The 25967-nt window shown below is 42.3% G+C and overlaps 1 protein-coding gene across 10 annotated transcripts in view; it reads right to left on the bottom strand.

Moving 5' to 3' along the window:
• The window catches only part of UNC79 (unc-79 homolog, NALCN channel complex subunit), a 248546-nt gene that overhangs the window by 13521 nt on the left and 209058 nt on the right, over nucleotides 1–25967 (bottom strand). For all 10 annotated transcript variants that reach the window (XM_046010109.1, XM_046010111.1, XM_046010112.1 and 7 more), the window contains 6 exons: nucleotides 19605–19709; nucleotides 11960–12037; nucleotides 5994–6083; nucleotides 3861–4036; nucleotides 2792–2978; nucleotides 903–1100 (listed from right to left, as the gene is read on the bottom strand). In XM_046010109.1, the coding sequence (XP_045866065.1) occupies nucleotides 903–1100; nucleotides 2792–2978; nucleotides 3861–4036; nucleotides 5994–6083; nucleotides 11960–12037; nucleotides 19605–19709 (834 nt within the window). The remainder of the gene's footprint in view (nucleotides 1–902; nucleotides 1101–2791; nucleotides 2979–3860; nucleotides 4037–5993; nucleotides 6084–11959; nucleotides 12038–19604; nucleotides 19710–25967) is intronic.

The following is a 25967-nucleotide window of genomic DNA, read 5'->3' as shown; positions in this document are numbered from 1 at the left end:
AAGGAAGTGCTTCACTGAAGGAGACGTAGAATCCCCTTTCCAATTACAGCTGAGCGAAAATGTTTCTTAGACTATTATCAATCAATCAAAAGTCATTTCCGGAATGCCTTTTGTGGACAGTGCATTGTTGGGTTCTGGGCACACTGGTATCATCATTATGACATTCTTCAGATCCCCTGCCCCTCACAGATGAGAATTCGCCTGATAAAGCCCCCATAACCAAGATACTAACTGCCGCTAAGAATTCTCCAAAGTGACAATCTGAACCAAAGGACTTTCTGGTCCATTCCTTCTACCCACCCTCCAATCTTAACTTCATAGGACAAATCCAAGCTTGTTCAATGAACTGGGCTCATGCCAACAATACCCCAGATACTTCCCAGTGAGGTTCTGAGCAGCCCCTCTCTTGGCGAGCCATCGGAGTTAAAACTGAGCTGGATTTGAAGATTGGGGGCGCTGAGGTCCTCGTAGGGTGACTCAAAACAAGGAGGCTCTTTCCAGGTTTTGAGCCCTGAGTAGAATGAACATGTGTGGTTGGTCTGCTCTTAAATACCACAGAAGGATGACCCAGTGGGCGAGGGTTTTTCCAAATTGCCTGAGAATTCAAAAATCATAGCGATCTCCTTCTGACTTTATAGCACATAACAACCCTTCAAGGTAGATGTTTCACAGAAATTTTCTTTGGACTCAGCAGAGCGATCAAAAGTTGTTTTTACTAGATTTACTTGCTTTGTGTTTCCATCAAAATTATCATGCAAACAGAAAATCCCGCTTATCACCTAGAAATCCACCCAACCATTGATCTAGTATTACAACTGAGATCCTTAAAGAACAGGGCATGTGAGGACTGGGAGCAGCTCACGCCTTTTCATCCGAGAGGGGAAACTTATTCGTGGACTCACCACTTTGTTATGGGCCATCAGCTGAAGGATGCTGGGTGTCACCCTGCTCCAAAACTCTAGCGCGGTCAGTATCGCCGTGAAGCTGAATTCATTCTGACTTTGGACGTTTGTCGCTACAGCGCTTTGCTCACAATACACAGTCCAGAGCTGAGCAAAGATAAATGCGTGGAAGAGGGAACACATGTGCAGCACGGAGGTCTGGAAAGGAGGAGACAGGAGCTGTTACCTCTCTGTGGGCTGTGGTGCTCCCCGGGACGCGCCCTGCACAGCCTCAGCCTCCTGCGGACCACAGCCGAGGCACGGCGACCGCCAGTGATTCAAGCCTGAAGGAGTGATCTCAAAACCTGTGATCCACCACCTTAAGATGATCTGCTTTGGGATGCCTGGGTGGCTCAGTCAGTGAAGCACCTGCCTTCAGCTCAGGTCACGATCCCGGGGTCCTGGGATCAAGCCCCACGTCAGGCTCCCTGCTCCAAGGGAGCCTGCTTCTCTCTCTCCCTCTGCCTGCCACTCCCCCGCTTGTGCTCCCACCCTCTCTGTCCAATAAATACAGCCTTTAAAAAGAAGAAAAAAAAAGAGACAACCTGCTTTTTGCATGGTCAGTGGGAGTCCATGGAGAGAATGGAGCATCTTTTCAAAGAGAAGAGACCTCGGTTTGCAGAACACGTGGACCCATTTGCCTTGCCCATCAATGACCCCAAAATTCTCCTCTCTAAACTAGAATGGGAAGAAGAACCATTCCACCATCTTCAGCGGTTTCCTCATCTGTAACATGGGCGTAACCGAACTCTCCTTCCTCCAAGAGCTGTAGTAGAAGGAATGAGGCCGTGCCTCTGATCCCACTGGCCAGTACTTACCTATGACATGACCACTAGTAGGAGAAACGGCAGCTTCAAGGACAGTATTGCTACCAGCGGTAAGCACTGACCGCGTGAGCACCTACAATGTCCCAGACGCCAGGCTAATGACTTTATCAAAGATCACTTCCTTAATTCTCAAACCGTCCCCTCATCTATTTCACCCATGAAACACAAGCTCTGAGAGGCTAAGTCACTTTTTTGAGGTCACTAATTACAAAGTACTGACGTTAGCAAATGAAACACAGATCTGGCTCAAAATACTAGGAATGGACTGCCTGATTCTTTCTGTAAACATCACGGACCGTTTGGACGGTGCTCTATTTTATCCCACCATCGGCTTGCCCTGGCCGACGTCCCAGCGGCTCCCAAACCTACTGTGACTTCCCAGAACTTGCCTAAGCTTGCGAAGGGCCCTTGGCTTCTCTTAGCTGGTTAGTACCCATGGGTCTGGTTGGCTGACATTGGCTCACGAGGGATGCCTGCCTCAGGCTCACTTTATTCCCTTAAGCATATCATCTGTCTCTACAATTTACCAAGTTCTCCCGTGTAGGTGATTCCGGCGTGGACTTTAGTGAGTTCCCAATTGGCCTTCTTCTTTTCATTCTGTGTCTTTATAATCTATCTCTAGAGACGTGAGTTGAAAAGATACTGCATGAAAAATGAGAGCATGACTTTGCCTCCAAATCATATTCGGTTCCAAAAACTTGATCATAGGATTTTTATTATGTAGCTCGTCTCTTATTTATCTTCATTACTTTGAGACAGAAACGCCTAGGAAGCTAACTCTTGCTTGCCTCCATAATTTATCTTCATAAAAGGAAACCGAAAGACAGTTTAAGGAGGAAGCAAAGATAGTGCAGGAATTTAAACCACTCTAAATAAGGCATTAGCAGAAAGCTGCTTTCCTAACATCCACAGGAGGGCCAGTGATAAGATGCATTCTCTTCTCAGAAGAAACATAATTGGCTGATACGGGTTTCCATTAGCCCTTTGGATGCCTATGGTCTTAAGCTTGCAGAAATCACTTACCTTTGATTGCTCTGGAAACCCAATCAGGATAACAATGAGATGGTCTGCGATGTGAGAGCCTGCATCGAGAGGTATGGGCAGGCACGGAGAGGAGGCATTTGGACACACTGCGTTGTGAGTGAGGGAGCCCAAGAGCAGCCAGGACAGCAGACGGATGCGGGAGACACACTCGATGAATTCTTTTGGCCTAGCAGGTAGATGGAAGTGTTCAAGGCGGTTTTACGGCTTCTGTCTTGTTGGGCCCTCACCAACTGCTTATTGATGGAGGGCGTTACAAGTGCGGTTTTATAGGCAATTACATACAATAAAACACCAGGGGGACAGAGGGCCAACAAAACAATGGGTCTGTTTTTCTGGTTTCCAGCTCTGATCCCGGACCTTAGCTGCCTGAGGAAAGAGCAGCTTCTGGGGACACGGGATTAACAGCCACTCTTCTGCCAACTTGGATGCCTTTCCAACTCGCTGCTTCTGAACTCTTTCTTCTCATTGGAGGGTTGGACATCCCCACTAGAGGGGAAGGCATCGAGGTAAACACCTAACACACAGCCACCCGTCTTTCCTGCCCTCCTGTCATTTCCTCCCACTGCCCTCCAGCCCTCCTCACCCCGAATGCCAGCCTTTCCTCCAGCCAGGAAGCTGACTGTGCAAAAGGACAGCCTCAGACCAGCCCACACGCCCCTCCCCCTTCTGTGTCTCCTTGCGCTCCATCCCCTCTCCACTATGGATTTTGTTCTAGCGGCAATCCAACACGCTCCTTCAAGGCAGGAGCTATGGAAGTCACCATCCATTAATACCTATGCATTTATGTAACTAGTTGGAATTACGAGGTGAAACTGCACCTCTAAGCTCCAAATTTTCACCATCCGTCAGGATATGGCTGAGGTTCTTGTTTGAGGGCAAGTTCCTTTTACTGGCAACATACCAGGCAGCGCTCGTGTTAAAAAATGCTGCCAGGTCAGCAAGTTTGGAGGGGAGGCTCGGTTCCCATCTTCCCAGCCAATCACTTCCCACTCCCATAAATCTTGGATGCGTCCATTAGCCCTCGTGGCTGAACTGATAAGGGCCTTACCCTTGCTGCATGGCAGAAGGGGGATGATAGAGCCAAGGCAGATAGCGAATCACAGCTTTGTTATCTCTGTGGTTACCCCGTGAGATTTCCATGGCTGCAATCTGAGCCAGCCCAACTTTGAGATGTCCACCAAAGGTATCTTCATGCAGAGGCTGAGAACATGTCTTCATGTGGCTCTGCAAAAGCAAATGGTATTTCATGACTTTGGCAGAGCACCTGGGAATCTTCCAGGCCACTTGCTTAAAAGACCGGGTTGTCATTCCCTCACCCTCTGAGCCACTGCTCCCAAGCATACAACCCATTTAAACTTCTTCAGTGGCTTCCCATTTTCTTAGGAACAATGCGGGGTGGGGAATTCCTTAGCATGGACCAAAATGCCTGGGATGATCTAGCTTACCCCTGTCTTATCCCTTCATCCCAGCTATGTTGGCTCCCTCCCATCCCTGGCTTTTGCTCATGCTGGTCTCTCTACCCAAAACACTGTTCCTGCCTCTCTTCACCTAATTAAGTGCTGTTCATCATTCAGATTTTAGCTCAAGTGTCACTTCCTCCAGGAAGCCTTCCTTGACTTCCCTGGCTAGGTCATATCATCCTATGAGAAGTTTCTATATCACTATTTTATCCTCCTGCATAGCAGTTGTGAAAGTCACACTTTTCCTTTATCTTATATGAAATTTTCATTAAAATTGGCCCCCATAGCAGTCTATAAATTAAACGAGTATAGCTACTATGTCTTTTTGCTCACAGTCGCATCCCTACATGCCTAGACAATGCCAGGCCCATGACAGGTGCTCCATACGTATTTGTTGAGTTAATGTAGAAAAAGTCCTTTTCTCAGTGTGGCTTAGTGGAAAGACTATTGAACTGGAAACTGAGACATGGGTTCCAGGCCCAGTTCTACCCTAATTAGTCACATGGCCTTAGTCAAGCTACTTGGCCTTTCTGATCTGCCTCCTAATCTATGTCAAATTAGAGGGTTGAATTATATCTCTAGTCCCCAGCCTTTTGATCATCATGGATCCCTCTCAGTGTTTTTCTCTGTATTTTGAAAGTGGCTATACAACTAGCTAACATGTTTTCTCTTCTTTATACTTGATATTAAAGTCATCTGAGTGCGCACAATCAGACACAGCAGTCAGTTACCGGTGTGAGGTCCAGCTAGGGGAGCCTGCTTAGGAATGCCTGGGTTCAGATACCATGAGAAGTAAGCAGTTTAAATTCTGGTTCTACTTTCCACCTAGAATTTGCAAATCCATCTCTATCCCAAGAAACCCTTGGATCATCTGAGCCAAGTCTGGAAATGCAGTTGGGCAAAGAAGGAACCGCGTTTGTAGCTGATGACTTTCTGGGACGATTAGAGACTGTTTATCATATAGGAATAATTTACTGCCAGCTTGCAATCTGGCTGCTCCTGGGCGGTGTTTGGATCCCCTTCTGCCCTCTGTCCAGGGCCTTCCCCGAATCTCTGAGATTATCATTCTTTTAGCTCTAGTCGACTCATGGCGGGGAAGCTGACTTGTATCTGCCTGCAAAGGAATCACTCAAGAAGAACCTTGACAACTTCGCTGGGATTGTGTCCATATGCAAATCAGATTTTGTTCTATCCCCTGTCTTTAATTATTTCCTTGAAGAGGAGAGCTTTGATGCAGATAACCATGAAAGGCTTATGTTTGCATAATGTGTTACGGTTCACAAAAGTCTCTTCCCACGCACAATGCCACGTCAAACCTCGTAGCCATCGGCAAAGGTAGATGTTAGGCTTGTCTTGCAAAGGACGGAACGGAGGCTCAAGGGAGTTAAGTGACACTACACGGTGTAGTGAAAGGAGAATGGCCGGGAGCCACTGGAGCCTTGGGTCATCCCTGACTCCACCGCTTAGCAACAGGGCCACCTGGAGCAAATTACTGTACCGCTCTGGGCCTCAGTCTCTACATCTATAAAATGGGGACCATGCTTTAACCAGGGGCATCGTGAGAACCGAATCAGTGGCAAAATGAAAGCTGGGCACATCACTCCTGCCAGCAAAACAGCCTTTCCAGTCTCTCTTCCCTCTGCACAGGCTGAAAACCCGTGCTTCAGACTCCCAGGAGTCTGGGTTTATTAGGGCCACGGCTGCCAGTGGAAGCCTCTTACCTTGAGTTTGGTGAGCGTGTGCATGTCGGCCATGAAGTCCAGCACCTCGCTGATGTACTGTCGCACACACTCCATCGCGGCCGTCCCGCACTGAAAAACAAGGATAGTGCTGGGGGCGCCCTGCGAGTCACAGCCATCACCATGGCCCTGACTGCAGTCACTCTCTTATTCTGACTTCACACTGCTTGCTAATGAGCTGTTTCAGTTTCTGGGGCTCTGACTCACTCCATTACTCTCCAGAGTCTGTGACTGTCTGCCCACAGCTTGGACAAAAAATGATATAAGTTTGGTGGTAAAGTGCTAAGAAATGGGGACAGCGCAGGGGAGACAGGGGTTAACCTGCTTTTTCCTCCACTGGGGCGATTGAACCAGGTTTTGTGTGCTTGTTTTTAAACTGGCCTGGATACACAGACTGATCCTATGTAAAAGCCCTTAGGATCAGAGTCTTTATGACATGAATCAGACCTGAAACTACACTACCCCTTACCACTCTGGGGAGGCTCAGATACGTGCCACCGAATTCTAACACCAGAAGCTCGGACCTTTCCCCATCAAAAAATGAAAAGGCTAGAAACAAACATCATGTGTGCTCCAAGAGTCCAAAATTCTTATATTCGAGTCACTTGTGATTTAACGCCTTATGCACGGTAGGCATGCTATGAAATAGATGATAATGTATGCTTGCCATGTTCTTGCTAGGGATAAAGAGAGAGGGAGAGAAGGGAAATGATCCTCTTCCCCCCCACACCAGCAGCCTGTTTGGGAAGTTTTCAAGGAAAAGAAAGCATACTTGTGTCCCCCATTATTAAATGGCATAAACCTGCCCAGGGCAATGCAGTGAATTTAGGATTATAAGCAAAGAAAAGGCAAATGAACAGACAAGCTGCTCCATCAAAGCTCTACGAGCAAGCCCACACATCAGGCTGGGCATAATGGGGATCAAAAGCAGGCCGTCTTTGAAGCCATCTGAATACTACGCTAAGGCCTTTCTTGGCTTTCTTTCGGAAAATCTGGAACATTAGAGACTTAACTAGCTCCCCCAGTGGTGCTCATTTTCCCATATGCATGTAAATTTGCACAGCCCTGAACTATATCACCTTCTATCTCTTCTAGAATGTTACGCCTGTCAGTTCCTCTGACACGATAACAAACAGTGAAATAAGGTCATTGGCAGTGCTGTCAGAGTGTTTTCCAAGCATTTCATACGTTCTAAGGTTTTCTTCTTTTAATTTAAATCAAGGGAAGGAATTAGAAAAGGTTATTGTGTTCCTGCTTTTGGAATATTAATCCTTCAGCGCAAGAAGGGATTTCCCCCCGATTTATTCCATTTTCTCTGACCTTTCACATGTCATGCAAATAGGAGTATATACTCTGTTCTTTAATTTCGTGAAAGGGATTTGTTTCTTTCATTGGCAATATTTTATACCATTTCAACGAGGCAAATGTCAAAGAAAATAATTACGAGGAGCATTATTCAATATTTGTCTTCTCACTTTGAATTTCAAAAAATGACAGTGAAGAATTTACTAATATCCAGTTACTTTTGCTCTAGAGACAGCACCTACATCTAACAAAAGCCTTAAAATACAGGATCATCTTAGCCATCTACACTTGTAAAACAAAGCATATCATTTCCAATACCCCCACACACCATTTTTTAAAATTGCTTTGCAAAACATAAGCATAACCTTAGGTGTGCTGTTTTTTTGTTTTTAAAGTGAAAAACGTAAAGAGTCAAGTTCTACTTGTTTCCGAAGGTCCATGTTTATTTCAATAGGGAAACTGATGATAAGGAGTTGAAAAAGCAGTCTAGACTCAAAAACACGAAAGAAAGGGGATCATACCCAATTTTTCTTTGAAACTCATCTCTCATTTCCAAGTTCTCATTCTTAAATTATAAAAGTAACACACGTTCAATGTGAAAAACTTGGAAAACAGTCATTAACAAAAAAAGAAAAGAATCGCACACCCCTAATTCTTGACCTCCACTCGTGAGGCCGTCACTATTGGTATTTCCTTCCAATGTTTTTTCGAACACATTAAACATATACACACATATATATAATTTTTATAAGACTGAGATCATTTTTTCTAGCTTGTTTTTAAATTAAATCCATCATAAGCATTTTCCAATTAATTATTCTTTGAAAATGTGATTTGGTAACCACACAATCATCTGTTTTGTAGAGGCACCTTAAGTTATTTAAACAATACACTAATATTAGTCAACACACATACACACACACATACACAAAACACTCTGATTAAAAAATGGGCAGAAAATATGAATAGATATTTCCAAAGAAGATACCCAGACAGCCAACAGACACATGAAAAGATGCTCAACATTGCTCATCATCAGGGAAACACAAATCAAAACCACAATGAGATACCACCTCACACCTTTCAGAATGGCTAAAATAAAAAAACAAAAATGAAACAAATAAACAAAAAGAAAGAAATAACAAGTGTTGGTGAGGATGTGGAGAAAAAGGAATCCTTGTACAATGTTGGTGGGAATGTAAACTGATATAGCTACTGTGAAACAGTATGGAGGGTCCTCAAAAAATTAAATATAGAAACATTGGCTATTTACCCAAAGAAAACAAAAACACTAACTCTAAGAGATACATGCACCCCTATGTTTACAGCAGAATTATTTATAGTAGCCAACATGTGAAAGCAATTTAAACATTCACCAATGGGTCGGAATGGATAAGGAAGATGTGATGTGTATATGTATTTATAATGGAATATTACTCAGCCATAAAAAGGAAGAGATTGTGCCATTTGAGACAAAATGGACAGACCTAGAAGTAATATGGTAAGTGAAATACAGCAGACTGAGAAAGACAAATACCATATGATTCCATTCATAAGTGGAATCTTAAAAAACCCAGGGAGTAAACAAACAAACAAAAAGCAGAATCAGACCTATAAACACGGAGAACGACAGATGGTAGCCCGAGGCGGGGGGTAGGAGTGGGCAAAATGAGTGAAGAGGAGTCAAGATAGAGCTTTCCAGTAATGAAATGAGTAAGTCACAGAAATGAAAGGCACAGCCTAGGGAATATAGTCAGTGATAGTGTAATAACCTTGTGTGGGGACAGACAGTAACTACACTAGCTGTGAGCACAGCATAACATATAAACTTGGGAAATCATCATGTTCTCCACCAGAAACTGACGTAACATCTTGTGTCAACGATACTCAAGGTAAAGGTTTAAAAAATCAATATGCTCACATTACATATTACTTTTATTTCCATATTTTTACTATTTTAAAGGTTATTTTAATAAATATATTCCTTATGTGCATATTCAATTATTTTCTCCAACCCAGTACTAGAAGTAAATTGTCAAACTGTTCTTTGGCAAGGTTGTACCATTTTCCGCTACCACCAGCAGCTTTTAAGTATGCTTGTTTCACATCATCAATAAGTTTAATCATTAAGAAAGACCTGCTGATTTGTTAGCTGATTTCAATGTTTACGTTTTTAAGTGTTTTGAGACTCTGTATTAATTTATAATTCACCGATTGTTAATGAGGGTAAAAAGGCATATTTTGAAAGGCTTATTGGGCCCTGGAAAAGGGCCTATATATATTCTATATATGGATCCTAGAACTCTTCTTGCTTTTCTGTTGTTATTGGAATGTTTTTCTTTTACTTGTTGATTTCAACAGTTTTTATTTATTAGGGATATTATTTTTTAAGCTATCACGTAGGTAGTAAATACTGAGTTTTAAAGAATTAAACAATAAGGAAACCAGTGAGAAGGCAGCAGAAACTGGCTCAGTCCTCACAGAACTGCTTCTTTTCTTCCCTCATGTGCAACTAGACCAAATTTCCCACTAGCCCTTGCACTCAGGCATGGCCATAAGACAGTTCTAGCCGGGGCACCTGGGTGGCTCAGTGGGTTAAAGCCTCTGCCTTTGGCTCAGGTCATGATCCCAGGGTCCTGGGATCGAGCCCCGTGTCCGGCTCTCTGCTCAGCAGGGAGCCTGCTTCCTCCTCTCTCTCTCTGCCTGCCTCTCTGCCTACTTGTGCTCTCTGTCTGTCAAATAAATAAATAAAATCCATTAAAAAAAAAAAAAAAAAGACAGTTCAGCCAAGGGAGGGTGAGTAGAGAAATATACATCATTCAGACCTGGCCTGTGAAAACCTTCCATGTACCATACTCTCTTCTCTTTCTCAACCCCCGCCCCTTCTCTGCACAGCACAGAAGGAACATGATCCTCTAACTTTCATGAGAAAATCCTCCTCCTTCTACTAATTAGGACACCTATTTAGCCTTGATATGACCAAATGAGCAACGTTCCATGTGTTAGGTGGCCTGAGACTTCATCTCACGGCATCTTCCAACACCCTAACTACTCTTAAGAACTCCTTTAAAAAACAACAGTTTAGTAATTCTACTCTCAAAAATCTACTGTAAAGAAGTAGTCTCAAATATGGACAAAGATTTAAGCACAAAGATGTTTCTCACATAGTTGTTACAATTACAGAATACTGAAAATAATGAAAATATGCCAAAATAATTAATGTTTGTTAATATGTATAATAGTTAATATTTACTTAACACTACTGAAGGTCTGGCCTCAGGCTAATAAGCTTTCCATGCATTATCTCACTCAGTCCCCAAACTAGATATTGGGTCCTATTATATCCCATTCTATAGATAATGCAAATCAAAGAACCCTAGGTTAAATAACACAGCCACAGGTCTGAACGGCAGACCTCAGACTCTGGTGTGTGTCTAACCCACGTGCACTTAAGCACTCTTCTATGGTGCGTTAACATGAGGTAATAACTACAGCCACCAAACTCTGGGGCTAATGCTTAGGACGTTCAAAGCCAAAGCCACATCTAGAGCATAATTTCACTAGGTTTAAAAATATGCTTAGGAAAAGTGAAAGAAAATACATTAATCTGTTGGCTATAAAACTATCTCTGGGCTGAGTGATTGTTACTTTTCCTCTGTCATAAAATTTCTCTGTATCAAAAAAAAAAAAGTTAAATAACCAGAATTTTAAAAATTATGTTTAGCATTGTGGGAAAAACTGGTATACTTATACATGTAAATTAATTAAATGTTTTTAGAAAACAATATGAGACTCATACCATTAAGACATTCCTACTTTCTCAGGAATTTATGCCAAGGATATAATTCAAAATAAACACGGGGATGTATCTCTATCTATATATCTATACATACATATATATGGAATTAAAATAGAAAATCAATACATTTCCAACAATATGGAAATAAGCAAATTAGCATATTGAATAGATCGAAATATGAAAGAAATTTTCTAAAACAACAGTGTTCTAATTGTGAGGCAGAGGGACTATAGGTGATCTTTTTTCTTTAAAATTTTCTCTACTGAAAATTTAAATAATTTTCTTCAATGAACAATATCGCAAAAGTTTCAAGGTTTTGTTGCAGTCAACTCGCTCTCAACGTTATTGTGGTTTCTCATCTTCAGTCCCATCAGTGAGACTTTTAAAGCCCTTTTACCAAATAGTTCACTAGTTAGTTGGTAATAATGTAATTTTTTTTTTTAATTTTCAGAGGAAAAATTACAAAGGAAACCAAAGTATCACAATGTTTATTTCTTTCCAGCAGTAGTTCAACTGAATTGGTTCACAGGAGCTAGTCTAAGAAAACAGATTCTGGGAAAAATTGAACTGTAATCAAATGTATTTTGTACGTCTGGTCATTTCTTTCTTCCTCTTCATTGGCTGCTTCAGTTTTACTCATGTCTCCTGGAATTAAAAGTTTCCAGGGGCTGGGATTAATTTAAATTTTCACCAGGCTCTTTTAAAAAATGCTAATGTATTCTTCATTTTATAGTGTTTATTCCAGCAAGAGTGAACCGGGACACAGGTCCCAAAATACCTCTTTACTAAATGGGGACATGAGACGAGATAGGAAACGTAGACAATGAATTCAGTCAGGACTTACTCCAGGTACAGAGGCGATCATTTGCTTGCTCAGGATTGTTGACTCAGCTAGTTTGGTCCCAGCATCCGCACAAATAAACTAATAAGAAATTGAAAGCATAATTACTTTTAAGAGCACTCGGACAGTAATCAGTTATTTATAGTTTTATTAACTCGGCTTAAATTCATTAGTGTTTACTCTCATGACAATCTGCTCTGGGTATATGGGGCTTGCTAACCATGACAGTCTGTTCCTGTCAGAAGTTCAGGCGCGTAGGACCGAGAAGAACAGAGATTCGTACTTTACCCAGACAGCTAAGTGGTACTGGAACGGTGCATTCAATTGAGGGAGAAAGGAAAGATGTCAACACGGTCAGATTTATTCTGAAGTTAGTTATTCTATTTATTCTTTAGTACTTCTTGACAGTTCCTGAATTCACATAGATTTTTCCAGACTTCATCATTATGTTACACATTTAAAATGAAGACAGAAAACAATCCACTTCACTGTGAATATTCTGTTTCTTCCCATCCGAGGCCTCCCAGTCGCTGGCTCTCTCATTCACCCACATGGATCCTCTGTGCTGAAAATGACCCCCACCCCTGTCCTTGCCTCACGGAACCTGCACCCACTCCCACTGGGACAGTCATGACACTAGACTGCAGGGACCTACGGGTATATGTTGCATCCTCCTACGGGCTCTCCAAGAGTCTTACGGGCCCCCTGCACTTGCCTTCCAGCACTGGCTTTCAGCCTGACGTCACGGAGGGGCTCAGCAAAACCGTGTGAAGTGAACCAATGAATCAATTATGACAAGATCTTGATGGGGATGGATTTGCCAGGTTATGATTTCATTTGCTTCATTACAGGTGTTTGTAGGTATTTCCCACTTAATACAACACCCAACTGGGTATTAATGGTTTCAGAAAAAAAGTTAAACATGAAGTCTGCAGAGTTTTCTATGTGCGATAAGGCCTGCTTAATTTCCCTTCCCTGGCCTCTGGTCAGTGGCCCCAACAACTTTGGCTTCAGTGGCTCTGGAAGAAGCTTGGACACTGACAGCCCTTCCTTCTTATTCCACTCTCACACTGGAAGGAAAGTTAGGTAGTTAAAATGATGGGTCCCTGGCAAACTGCGGAGAAGTAATAAAGCTTTGGGTCATAGAGAAAAAATACAAGAAGGCTTTACAGAAAACAGAAACCAGCATACTGTCAGGCTCATCAGGGCTCAGAATCAGAGCATTAATAGGTTTTGGCTAACAACACAGAGATTTCGGCCAAAGACTTTCCAAGGGCTCCCTGAGACTCCTTGTTCAAGGCCTTGTTCAAGAGCTGGCCTTCAAGCGCCGTCCTCCAGGAGAAGTATTTCATCACAGAACTGAGCTGGGGGCCAGAGGAGAGTGAGCAGAGCTATCACTGACAGCCGTGTGCCTGGAGTAGATACATATCTCTACTTCATGTTCACACACAATCATCTCCATTTGCCTCAAATAGAGTTACAGAAAGCTAAAGAATCCATTTGGCCATTAACTTTCACTCTGGCAAAGAAAGTACCAGCTAGTAACATCCAGGGAACACCTAAAATTTTCCATTATTTTATTCAGGATAGCTTACCACTTGGACTCATCCCTAATATAAGAAAAAGGAAATAAATCAGGATTTTTTTTTAAAAAAGGAAAGCCTAGAACTTTTGCCAGAACCTATCAGTAAAACAGCAATGTATCAGATGGAAGTACATGGTCAAAAGAAGAAAGAGTCCCAACCTCTGGCAGACACTGCCTGTTCTCCCATAAAATGTGTCTTCAAAAGTTATCTGAGTCTGCAATCTAAGACAAACTACTTAGAACTAAGTTTCAAAACCTCCGTCAGGATACCAACATTTTAATTTCTTTACATGAGAGCCAAGAGCCAAGGGGAGGCCAGAAGGGCATACAAGTGTGAGGGAGGGGAGGCTCAGACAGAGAAGATATTCTGCAGGGGTTTCAAATCGAAGGCCCCCTAATCTGTGCTTCCATGGCCTGGCTGCTCTTGAGAGCTACAGAAGATCCCTGGAGAAGCAAAACTTCAATGTCTCTATCTCCCTTCACAAGAAACCTTTCTCGCCTCCCATACTCAGCAAATCAGAACAAGCAGCATCATAGAAGTAGGTTGTCAGTCATATCACGTCAATGATGGGATGCCAGATTAAAATGTCTGCTTTGTGATAACTCTTACAAGTCAGAATTAATAAAAAATCACCCTAAAGTTTATGGGAGTACCACAGAGAGCCTTGTGTATCAATGAGTATAAAAGTGGACAAGCCTCTAAAACCATCCACCATTTATTTTTTATCAATGCATTTCAACCCAGTGTAATTTGGGGGGTACCTGGCTGGCTCAGGTGGCAGAGTCTGTAACTCTTGATCTCGGGGTTGTGAGCTGAAGCCCCATGTGTGGTGTAGAGTTTACTCAAAATTTAAAAACATTTTTTAAAAAATAAACATAAATAAATCCAGTGTAATTTTCACATAATATGTACAACTAAAACCTTAATCAACGCTTCTGTCTTGTTACGCAGCTGCCAACCATGACCTGCAAAACCCCATTATGATTGTCCAGAATTGCTCACGATATAAAGATATAACTAAAACCAGAGAGGGAAAGGATGTTTGCCACAGAAGGAAGAATTCCATACTTTGTGACGGAAAGATGCCTAATGAACCGTGCACTCCCGCACGAACACAAAAGAATACAAAAGAAACACGACATCCATTATGTGTCACTGCTAAATTCATCATCAAAACGAGACTCAAAATAATGTCTCCACCTCTCACCCAGAGAGTGATCAGATTATTAGGAACTTAACTAATAATAATAACCCCACTTCAATAGTATCTGTGACTTAAAGACAACAGCCATCCCTCTGCCAAGTCTTTGTCCTCCAACCCACCATTAACCTATCTTTAAAAGCGAATGTTTCACCCACACGGTTTCTCACACGAGTCTATGCAGGTATAACCCACACAGTGGGAGAGCCACATGCAAATTAGCAGAATGTCTACTCTTGACACATAATGGGAGCTGAGGAAATGCTTTTTGATTTGGGCTTATATAGCCTTTATGGAGGCTTTTAATGAGTTATCACTCTGTTATGAAGACTCTGCTTTAATCCAGCGAGAGAATACTTATAATAACCTATTACACACAAGCTATCTACAGCAGACCAGCCGAAGAGAAGCGGTTGCCAGTGAAAGCAAAACTGTCCCCAGGTCTGAATGATAACAAGGTAGGGCATCTGTCCAAAGTGCTGAAGGACTACGTCCTGCTGGTCGACAATCTAGATTCTGAAGAACACACGTAACTTTTTCAATTTGGCAAATTCTTTCCTATCTCCGATCCTCTTTTCTTGAAAAAGTAAAGAATCCACTTGCACATCTGAGGACTCCTGACTTGATATGCAAGTCAGAACAAGTACTAGCAGCCATGGCTAGATGACCACAGTGAACAGTGGGAGGCTTCCCATGATAATGGGCCTCCAGAAGGAATTTTTAAGAATTAAAAAACCAATTGGTACCTATCTTACCTTGAAACATTTAAAACTTGGGTGGCCCCACATCCCTTGGGGAAATGTTCCATTGTTCTTTTAGGGCAGAGTATGTGGTAAACAACGAAGATACCATCTATCTATGAGAAGAATGTGAATGGCTCCATGTTTGTGGACTCATTTACCCAGTCCATGATTAGGAAAGTAGTAACGGAGATACCCTAGTGATCCCTGTGGGAGGAAAGAATGAAGGGAAAATCCAAGGTCTGAGTCACTGACTCTCTTGTCACTAAAGGATCCAGGGTCATTCACGGTGGATCACTAGCGGTTTCTCCTTCCAATGAATGCTTTCCTTTCTGTTTCCAAGTTGCATTTTCAGTTAAACAAAGCCTTCCCCACTGCCATCAGGTGATGGTCGCTGATATTTGTGGAAGTCACTGTCATCCCCAGACAGATTATCTGTCCGTACTGTGAGCCTGGTCCCCCAGGTGCCAGGAACTGACACTCCATCAGTAAGGAGGAAAGCGTCTCTTGGACTCAGACTAGATTCTCTGGTCTAAGAGAAGCGACCAGACAACAGGCTATCGCCTCTGCCGTCTTTCAGGGAGACCCGCAGGAAGCCTGCAGTCAAAGGCAAGAGAAAAAAGAACTGGGAAAACATCAGAAAGATGTCCTATTCATGGAGAGAGATGGTAGATGCCTCTCCCTCAGCCTATGAGAAGCCTCATGGAGGACCTCCCTCCATGGCTTAGAAGGAACAACTGGGCAGATAAGGAAACTATCTCTGTTTTTCTTAAGCATGCTTAACTTTTTTTTCTCTCGGTAATAAAAATGGTTTGTTCTAAGAGTACATAGAACAAAGATATATTACTTCAAAATGGTGCACTGTTTAAAATTTTTTCATCAGGAAGATGGAAACATTATCCTTAAGTCATTTTTCATGGACATGACCCCAAAGTGTCTCTGAAGTACCTTCTCCAACATAATTTTACGACTTGATTCTTAACATTTAATGATTCCATGACAAATACACCCTTGTTCTAAAAAGATGAAGATGCTATTTATTTGAAATGGTATAGGAAAATCCAAAAAACACATTCAGAACAACTTACTCTTTGGAGCTTCTTTATTCCTAAAGCTAATTTGTTTTTGTTATTTATTCACCTAGCGGTGATGCAATAATCACTGTTTTCATGGTTTCCTTAAGCACCGGGCAATTTAAACTGTCAGTGTTCTTTTGCTGTCTTGTGACAAGTGCTTATTATGGTTGACTAACATACTTCACAGAAAACCAGCCCCCAGCAGCAGTCATGGCATGGGGTGCTAGACCCCAAGAAGATCAGCCACATGGATCAGTTCTGCTCAAGACTGAGGGCAATGAAGGGAATGTTCTCTGACCGGAGCAGGAAAATACCTTTAGGGCCTGGAGACCTAGGCTGTTTGGAGGTGGCAGGTCCTCAACCAGAACACCATCAGAAGCCAGTGACTCTCATTTACTGTCAACCTGATAGCTTAAATCCCTCATGGACCTTTCCCCTAAGCCCAGTCCACCTGCCCTCTTCTGCAAGCTAGTATGGATCCCATTCATTCCTTATGGTCAGTTTGTGTCCAAGTTGTTTTTACTCAAAAGCAGTGAAGCTGCTTCAGCAGAAGTAGGAGGGGCTGGCCAACAGGGCTGGCAATCCACCAGAAGAGAGTCCAAGTCACCCCCTCCTTAGGAACTTGGGTACTTCCTGGCTGTGACTTGTCTCCTGTCTTCCTCTTGGGTTGTCTAGCGTCCTGGTACAATGTGAGCTATTTTGTTTTGACTACAGTGTGCCCGACATTCATTGGTGGCATCGGCCAGTGATCACTGCTCTCAGAGGGCTTCAAGGCACCCCAGAAAACCAGACCATGGCTTACTGAGAGCACACCAACTTCTCACTAAATCTCATGCCTTTGAGAATCATTCCATTCTGGGTCTAAGGATTAAGAGGGGAGCAGGGAGACCAGTGGTGGATATTAAATTGCTAAGTGAGAGCTGTTGTTCCTCCTCGTCTCCCAGGGAAACTCCTGAACTTCTGCACATATCTCAAGACCCACGCGGTCCCTCTTCCACACTGCTTCTCATTCAGTGTGCACCCTATCACCCTGTGTTGGAAATGTCTGCCTACATGTCCACCCACTGGATAGTAAACTCCCAGGAGGAAGGGGCCATGGCTTATTCATTTCCCCAGTGCCTGGGCCAAGTCAGGCACTTGATTGGCTTACTGAGCCTTCCTCTGTCTCCCAGGCTGAGCCAGCCACTCCCTCCTCTCTAGTACTTTACATATTGTACACATTTCCGGTAGAGTGGTTAGCCTAGGGTTTATGCCTATCACACTGCCATATCTCCAGAACCTAGCCTGATAGAGGTGGTTGGTAAATACGTGTAATGGGAGATACTACTGAACAGTCAATGTGGCTATCTGTCAATGGTCAATGGGGCCAGGTGACAGAAGACCTCATAGCGCAGGTCAGTGCAAGTTTTCAGCACAGGGAGTGATCTGATAAGAAGGAGAGTTTGAGCAAAACTCCTTTAGTCAACCTGAGGCCAGAGGGCTGCATTTGTGTGGAGAGAGGGGAAGGCAGTGCAAACAGCTAGGAGCTGTTAAGGTGAGAGGGGCAAGTGAGGCCAGGAGCCTGACAGGGCTGTGTTCCACACTGAGTAGACCCTGGTCACCACTGATGCCAGCTGTGTGGTCTTGGGCAAGTCACTGAACCCTGCTGAGCCCAGTCTCTCAGCTGTGACACAGAACTAATATCTCCCACTGCTGTAAGGATTAAGTGAGGGGAGGATTAAAGCACCCAGCACACTGCGGGCACACGACAGGTGCTTATGATGTTTCCTTGTCCCTCATCTCTCCCACTGGCACCCCAGGTACCTAAGATTCAGGGACACTTGTCTAGTTCTTTGATATCAAGATCCCATTGTCCCCTACTCATTTAACCTCAACCTTGTAGGTCCAGATTCTGACATGGTCTTCATGCTCATTGGGAAGAAATAAAACAGCTGTGACTTGTTTCTTGAGCACTTTGCACAAAGGCAGTCTGAATGATAACCGGTCCCAGGTGTAGCAGAGGTCCACGTCTTTAAGTCTAGCCTTGGTATGTGAGGTGGGGTCCCAGTCTACCTGATCCCCTGCCAACTCCTCTCATGTAGCCAGCCTGCTTTCCTCAACTTCATCCTCAGGCCATTCTCTCTAAATTTAGTTCACCTTCTTATTAATGCCTCCCCCCATTGCTTGAAGCCAGTCAGCCCCTGGTGCTGAACCCCAACCTCATAGAAAGACTTCTGGCTGCACCCACCAGTCCTTTGTGGCCTACGTCACATGCCACCTCTTTCATGAAGCCTTCCCTTATTTCACATCATAGGACATGGATTGCCTCCTGCTCTTAACGCACCCCAGGACTTTGTTTATATATATATCTCCTCCCACAGTACTGGTGAGAACCTATCTTCTGTGTTAAAAACCTGCATACTTGTCTAAGATGCTGAGCTAAGGATGCCAGGGATGGAGGGCCTCAGCCCCTCATTAGCAACCCTACAGACAAGAGCATCAACTCAGTAAGTTTCTCCAGAATCTTCCTTGTACGCATTCAAGCCCCTCTGCCTCAGGGCTCCCAAGGGTGCTGGTGCTTTTCACCTCCACCTGCCACCCCAGCTGGGCTCCATACGTCCTGCCACTTGACTGTGGCCCACCCTCTCCTTCAATTCTGCTTCACAGACCCACCCATATGCACGTGACTCTGCAACCAGATCTCAGCCTGGTCCCTCACTTGTGGCTTCGTCAGTCCCCTGCCAGGTCCGGTAGCTGTTCGCAAGCTGCCCTCTGACCTACCCAGCTGCAAATTTCTTGAGGGTAGAAATTAGTGTTCCCATCTTCTTTGGGTCCCTCACAGTACTAGTTCCACTACAGGAACAAAATAACTGGGCCCTTTCTGTCTTGTTTACCCAGCGGGAGTGCCAAGTGCATAGTATTACTTAGGTCACGGCTCATAGAAGATAGATTAGTTCTCACTTCTGGGCAGAGTTCATTGATCTGCGCATATGCCCCACACCTTCCTTAATTTTTCCAAACATGGTGGATCTCATGGAAAGTATTACAAAAAACGCAGAAGCCCACCTGGACAAGCAGGAGGAGGTTTGTATCTGGTAAAGGGGATTTGAGCTTCAGGGCCTGCAGGAGTTCCAGAACAACACTACGAGACAAGTAGAATTTATCCCGCTCCTAAACAGAACAAAAGAGAAGAAGGTAAGCTAGTGTAAAAACTCAGAACAGATCTATGTCAAAAGAGCTTCCAGGAAATTCACAGGTTGGAAATGAAAACCAGTATTTGACAATGCATAATGAACGGTCCTTAAGAAATAAAATTCAAACGAAAAAGAAAAAATTTAAAGGGCATTTTTGTGTGCATAACAAGTTTACAGAAGCGCCGAGAACACATAATTCAATAGATAAGAAAAAGACAGGATATCTCTTAAACACTGAACCTACTGGATTAGGTTCTTGTTCACAGGAAATGATAAGTTCCAAGAAATGCAGAAGTTAAATCGAAAAGCATTATTCCCAAAAGGAAATGATTTATTTAGAGAGGAACTTATACAGCAATTTTCAGGGTCTTGTGGCCTCTCTAAAGAACTTTCTTTTTAAATGGGCTGCTTAAGCACACAGAAAAACAGATGGAATGTACCATGAACTACCACTTTTCTTGGCCACATCACGACATTTTGCTCTATTTAACGTCTTTCAGGATAAATAAAGCATCCCAGATGGGCGCCTGGGTGGCTCAGTTGGTCAAGCATCTGACTCTTGGTATCCACTCAGACCACGATCTCAGGGTTGTGAGATCGAGCCCCACAACAGGCTCTGTGCTGGGCACGGAGCCTACTTAAGATTCTCTCTCCCTCTACCTCTGCCCCTCCCCCCAACTCATGCACACACTCCTTTAAAAAAAAAAAAAATCACAGAAACTGTTGAAACTACCTATATAGTGTTCTCTTTTCTTTCTCCCTTCCTTGAAGTAGCCACTATTTTGAACCTGGTGCTCATGATTTCACATATGTTTTTACTACCTATGCATGCCTTCATTGCAAGACGTAATACTATTTTTCATGTCTTTGTAACTTTCTATGATAGTGTCATACTGCACATCTCTTTCTGCAACTTATAGTTTCTCACTACTTTATATTTTTGAAATTAGTTCCTACTGTTACATGTAGCTCTAGTTCTTTCAAATAAATGGCTTAATTATATTTTATTATATGAACATACCGAAATTCATTGATCTGTTCTCCTGTTAATAGAACACGAGATCATTTTCAATTTTTTACGTTTTTTTTTAATTGCCAACGACAACACACATGCAGAAACGTACATAGGACATAAATGTGCAGATGAAATGGATTTGTGTAGACTGAATGCCAAGGTCAAAGTGCCAGCACCTCAGAAGCCTGTTGTGTGTCCTTTCCTGATCATCACCAAGTAACCAGAGACCCCATGGGTCTGCATCCACTTTTTTTTCTTTCCCCTCATTTTTATTCATGGTATCCTGCTTCCTTGTATGTCCGATGAGCTGTGCATGCTGAATGGTGTATTTAAAAAGTTATTTCTAGAAATCATTCGAGGACTGAAATGTTCTCTTCATCCAAAGAACTCTCTGTTTCCTTTTTGCCAGCTCCCTGTTGGCACTAGCCTGGTCCAGGTTACCTGAACAGACACACAAGCCCTGTAATATCTTATCTTGGGCCACCAGAAGGTGTGACACTGAGCTCAATTGCTGTAAGGATGATTTTACCTCTGGGTTATCTTTACTTTGTTGTCCTGACCAAACTGGGGTTGCGGGAGTTGCAGAATCAGACCAAGTCCCTGTTCTTGGAAGGTCCTGGATTCTGACTCTTGTTCCCTTCCTGGATCTTCTGGAATTGCAACTCAGCCTCTTAGTCACATCTCCGCACTTCTATGCTCTCCCTGATCTTAGCCTGGTGATTCATCTAATATCTGGTTAGCATTTTGATGCACTGAAGTTTTCAAAGAATATTCTGTTCGCTTCTTTTTTAACTTTTTAAGTGGGAAGATAGGTTCAAATGATCTAAGCCATTATTATCTGGAGAGAAGTCTTAACTTTTTATTGAAATTACACTAAATCTATAGGTTATATTGTGAGAATTAACTGTCTTTATTATGCTGGGTCCTCAACCATGATCACGAGATCTATCTCTATTTATTTAACATTGTTGAGTAAAACTTTCTGGTTATCTCCATAGAGTTCTAGCACATTTTTGTTAGGTTTATTCTCTGTTGACACAATAACTGTCATTTTCAAAGTACATTTTGTGATCATTTGTAGCTGAATATTAAAGGTGGATGATTCCTGGGTACTCACTTGTAAGCAGCATCCTTGCTGAACTCTCTCACAGAAGTTATAAAAAGGTGTCTACAACTATATTTTCTTCAGTTTGTTTGTAATTACATCATCTGTGGAAAGTGAGTTTTATTTTTCCTTTCCAGTCCTTATACATTTGATTTCTTCCTCCTATCTTACTGAATTGAGTGGGACCTCCTGGACCATAATGAACAGGAGAAATGATAGTGGACATTCTCGTCTTACTTAGTATTTTGAAAGCACTACATTGGCATTCACCAGGAAGTATAACATTTCCTAGAGGTTTCTGGTAGGCACCCTATGACAAGCTAAGTAAGTTCCTTTCTATTCCTAGTTTGACAAAAGTTGTTACAAGTGGATGTTGAGTTATATAGAATGCTTCTTTGGAATCTGCTGAGATAATGATACACATTTGTCACCTTTAACCTGGTAACTTGGTGACATAAATCAATATTCTAATGTTTAAAACCATTCTTATATTCCAAGCAAATCCTCACTGGGCCAGGAGGCTTTATTTTTAACATATTAATTTACTATTATTCATCCAGAATTTTTATACCTTTGAAGTAAAATTGGCCTGTAATTTTCCTTTCTCCCACTACCCTTGTCTGGTTGGTATCACAATTCTACTGGCTTCATAAAAGATGTTGGAAGTATTCCTTTCTTTCGATCCTCTGTATTAGTTTGCACAAAGTGGAGCTCAATCTGTTCCTTTGGTGTTTAATAGTAAAGTTGTCTTTAAAACTGGGACAGTTTCTCATTAATGATTCCATTTCTTTAATCATTGAGGTCCAGCCATTTTTTTCTTAGTTATCATACGTTACAGTTTTCTAGAAAATTGTCCCTATGGTCCAAGATTCCAAATTTATGAGCACAGAGTTGTTCGTTTCAAAGTCTCTAATACATCTAGAGTTATATTCCCTCTCGCATTGCAGATATGCTTTATCCGTGCCTTTTCTCTGCTTCCCTTAATCAGTCTTGCCAAAGTTCTGCCAGTGTTCTTGTTCTAATCCGGGAGCCCCCTTCTGGCTGTACGGATCTTCCACTAAAGTCATGTTTTCCATTTCGTTAATTCCTGCTCTTCTCTCTATTATTTCCTTCCTTTAGATTATCTTATGGTTACTCTGTTTATTTTAACTTGAAATGTTAGCTCATTTCATTTCTCCTTTTTTCCAGCAGAAGTATTGAAGACTATACATATTCTTCTAAATATCTCTGTAGCTATAGATCCCAACATTTAGAATGTAGTATTTTCATATTTGTGTGGTTCTAAATATTTTTCTAAATTCTCTTATCTCCTTTGATGTATGAATCAATTAAAAGTGTATTTCAAATTTCCAAATATAGCAAGTCCTAGATGCCGTTAATCCAGTAAGTACCTTCGAATGAATTTGAAACAGTGTACGCACACACACAGAACAAACACATAGACATATGAACACATCCTGCAAACCTGAAAAACGCTGTGTACTTCCAGAGCCGCGCTCTGGGTAGACCTGGCTGCATGCATGCCATGCCCCGTCACTCACTCACGCAAGCCCTAGGCACCACACACGTACACATTCTATACACACTGCACCCCTGCAAAGGGACCTGGTCAGGGTCTGAATCTGGCAGGGGACCGGGACTTAGACATCTGACAAAAGGGGACAGTCAAGAGAAGAATCTCTAAGGCCCCTGGGTGGTAGCTGGGACAGGGCCCAGCCACCTACATGTGTGTGTGCCAGGAATGTGTGCACGCATGCTGTTCACCCTCTGCGCTGGTGCCGCTTTATGCAGGGGGTGACTATCCCAGCTGCTCGAGGACTTGACCAGGAGGCCCCAAATCTCAGTACAAACCTGCCTCAATAGTCACATAAAAGGTAGTCTGTCTAAGATGTGCGTCGTCTCCCCTTAGATATGGAGCTTTTCTCTCGGTCACCCTTGAATATCTCTGTGCAGTTACGACTTTGTTATTGATCTATAACTTAACTGCATTGTGATTAAAGAACTTGGTGTCTTTGAAACAGATTCCCCAGTGTGTGTTAAGACTTTATTTGTGGCCTGCGGCTCCTGGATAGCTCAGTCGGTTGAGTGTCTGACTCTTGATTTCAGCTCAGGTCTTGATCTCAGTGTCATGATTTCAAGTCCTGTATTGGGCTCCACACTCGGTGTAGAGCCTACTGAAATGAAATGAAATGAAATGAAATGAAATGAAATGAAATGAAATGAAATACTTTATTTGTGGTCTATTACCTGTCCTATGTTTACAAATGTTATGTATATGCTTTTTCTTTTCCTTTTTTTATTATGTTATGTTAGTCACCATACAGCACCTCATTAGTTATTGATGTAGTGTTCTATAATTCATTGTTTGTGTATAACACCCAGTGCTCCATGCAAAACATGCCCTCCTTAATACCCATCACCAGGCTCGCCCACCCCGCACACCCTTCCCCTCTGAAACCCTCAGTCTATTTCCCAGAGTCCATAGTCACTCATTATTCTACTCCCTCCCCAATTTTCCCCACTTCTGTTTTCCCTTCCTTCTTCTAATGTCCTCCATGTTATTCCTTCTGTTCCACAAATAAGTGAAACCATATGACAACTGACTTTCTCTGCTTGGCTTATTTTACTCAGCATAATCTCCTCCAGTCCCATCCATGTTGATGTAAAGTTGGGTGTTCATCCTTTCTGATGGCTGAGTAATATTCCATTGTATATATGGCCATATCTTCTTTATCCATTCATCTGTTGAAGGGCATCTCAGCTCCTTCCACAGTTTGGCTACTGTGGACATTGCTGGTATGAACATTGGGGTGCATGTGGCCCTTCTTTTCACTACATCTGTATCATTGGGGTAAATACCCAGTAGTGTAATTGCTGAGTCATAGGGTAGCTCTATTTTTAACTTTTTTTTTTTTAACTTTTTGAGGAACCTCTATACTGTTTTCCAAAGCTCTATTTAGAAGAGTGAAATTCAACCATTCTCTTACACCATACACAAAGATAAACTCTAAATGGATGAAAGACCTCGATGTGAGACAGGAATCCATCAAAATCCTAGAGGAAAACATAGGCGGTAACCTCTTTGACATCCGCCACAGTAACTCCTTTCAAGACACGTCCCCAAAGGCAAGAGAAACAAAAGCAAAATGAACTTTTGGGACTTCATCAAGATAAAAAAGCTTCTGGACAGCAAAGGAAACAGTCAACAGGACAAAGAGGCAACCCAAAGAATGGGAGAAGATATTTGCAAATGACACAACAGATAAAGGGCTGGTATCTAAGATCTATAAAGAACTTCTCACCCCAAAAGCAAGTCAAAAAATAGGCAGAAGACATGAGCAGAAACTTCTCCAAGGAAGACATATGAATGGCTAAAAGACACATGAAAAAATGTTCAACATCATTAGCCATCAGGGAGATTCAAATCAAAACCACACTGAGATACCACCTTACACCAGTTACAATGGCAAAAATTGACAAGGCAAAAACAACAAATGCTGGAGAGGATGTGGAGAAAGGGGAACCCTCTTACACTGCTGGTGGGAATGCAAGCTGGTACAGCTACTTTGTATATGCTCTTTCTAAAATACATTCTCAAATTGGTGAATTCAAGATTCTTTATATGTCTATTGGATTCAATTTGCTCCTTACATTGTTCAAATCTAGTAAGTCTTATTCATTTTTTATCTGCTTGATCTATTAATTACTAAAAGAGATGTGTCAAAATCTCCCATTGAGTATGAATTTGGCAACTTCTCTTTGTAATTCTATTCATTTTGTTTATATATATTAAGCCTGTATTATTAACTACACAAGTTTTAGAACAGTCACATTTTTCTAAAGAACTATTCCTTTTATCAATACAGGGCAACCTTTTTTATAAAAATACTTTTTAACTTAGATACTGTTTACTGGTTTCAGCTTTATTTTAATTAGTATTTGCCTGGTATATTTTTAAACTATTTTTCTTTCACACTTTCAACACTGTCTTTAGATGTGTTTCAGAGGTATCTCTTACAAATAACACATAGCTGGATTTAAAAAATCAAATCCAAAAATTTCTGGGACATCTGGGTGACTCAGTTGGCTAAGCCTCTGACTCGGTTTCAGCTCAG

This window comes from Meles meles, chromosome 6, assembly GCF_922984935.1.
Source record: "Meles meles chromosome 6, mMelMel3.1 paternal haplotype, whole genome shotgun sequence".
NCBI classification, from domain to species: Eukaryota; Metazoa; Chordata; class Mammalia; order Carnivora; family Mustelidae; genus Meles; species Meles meles.
This window is presented reverse-complemented; position numbering and strand designations above follow the sequence as displayed.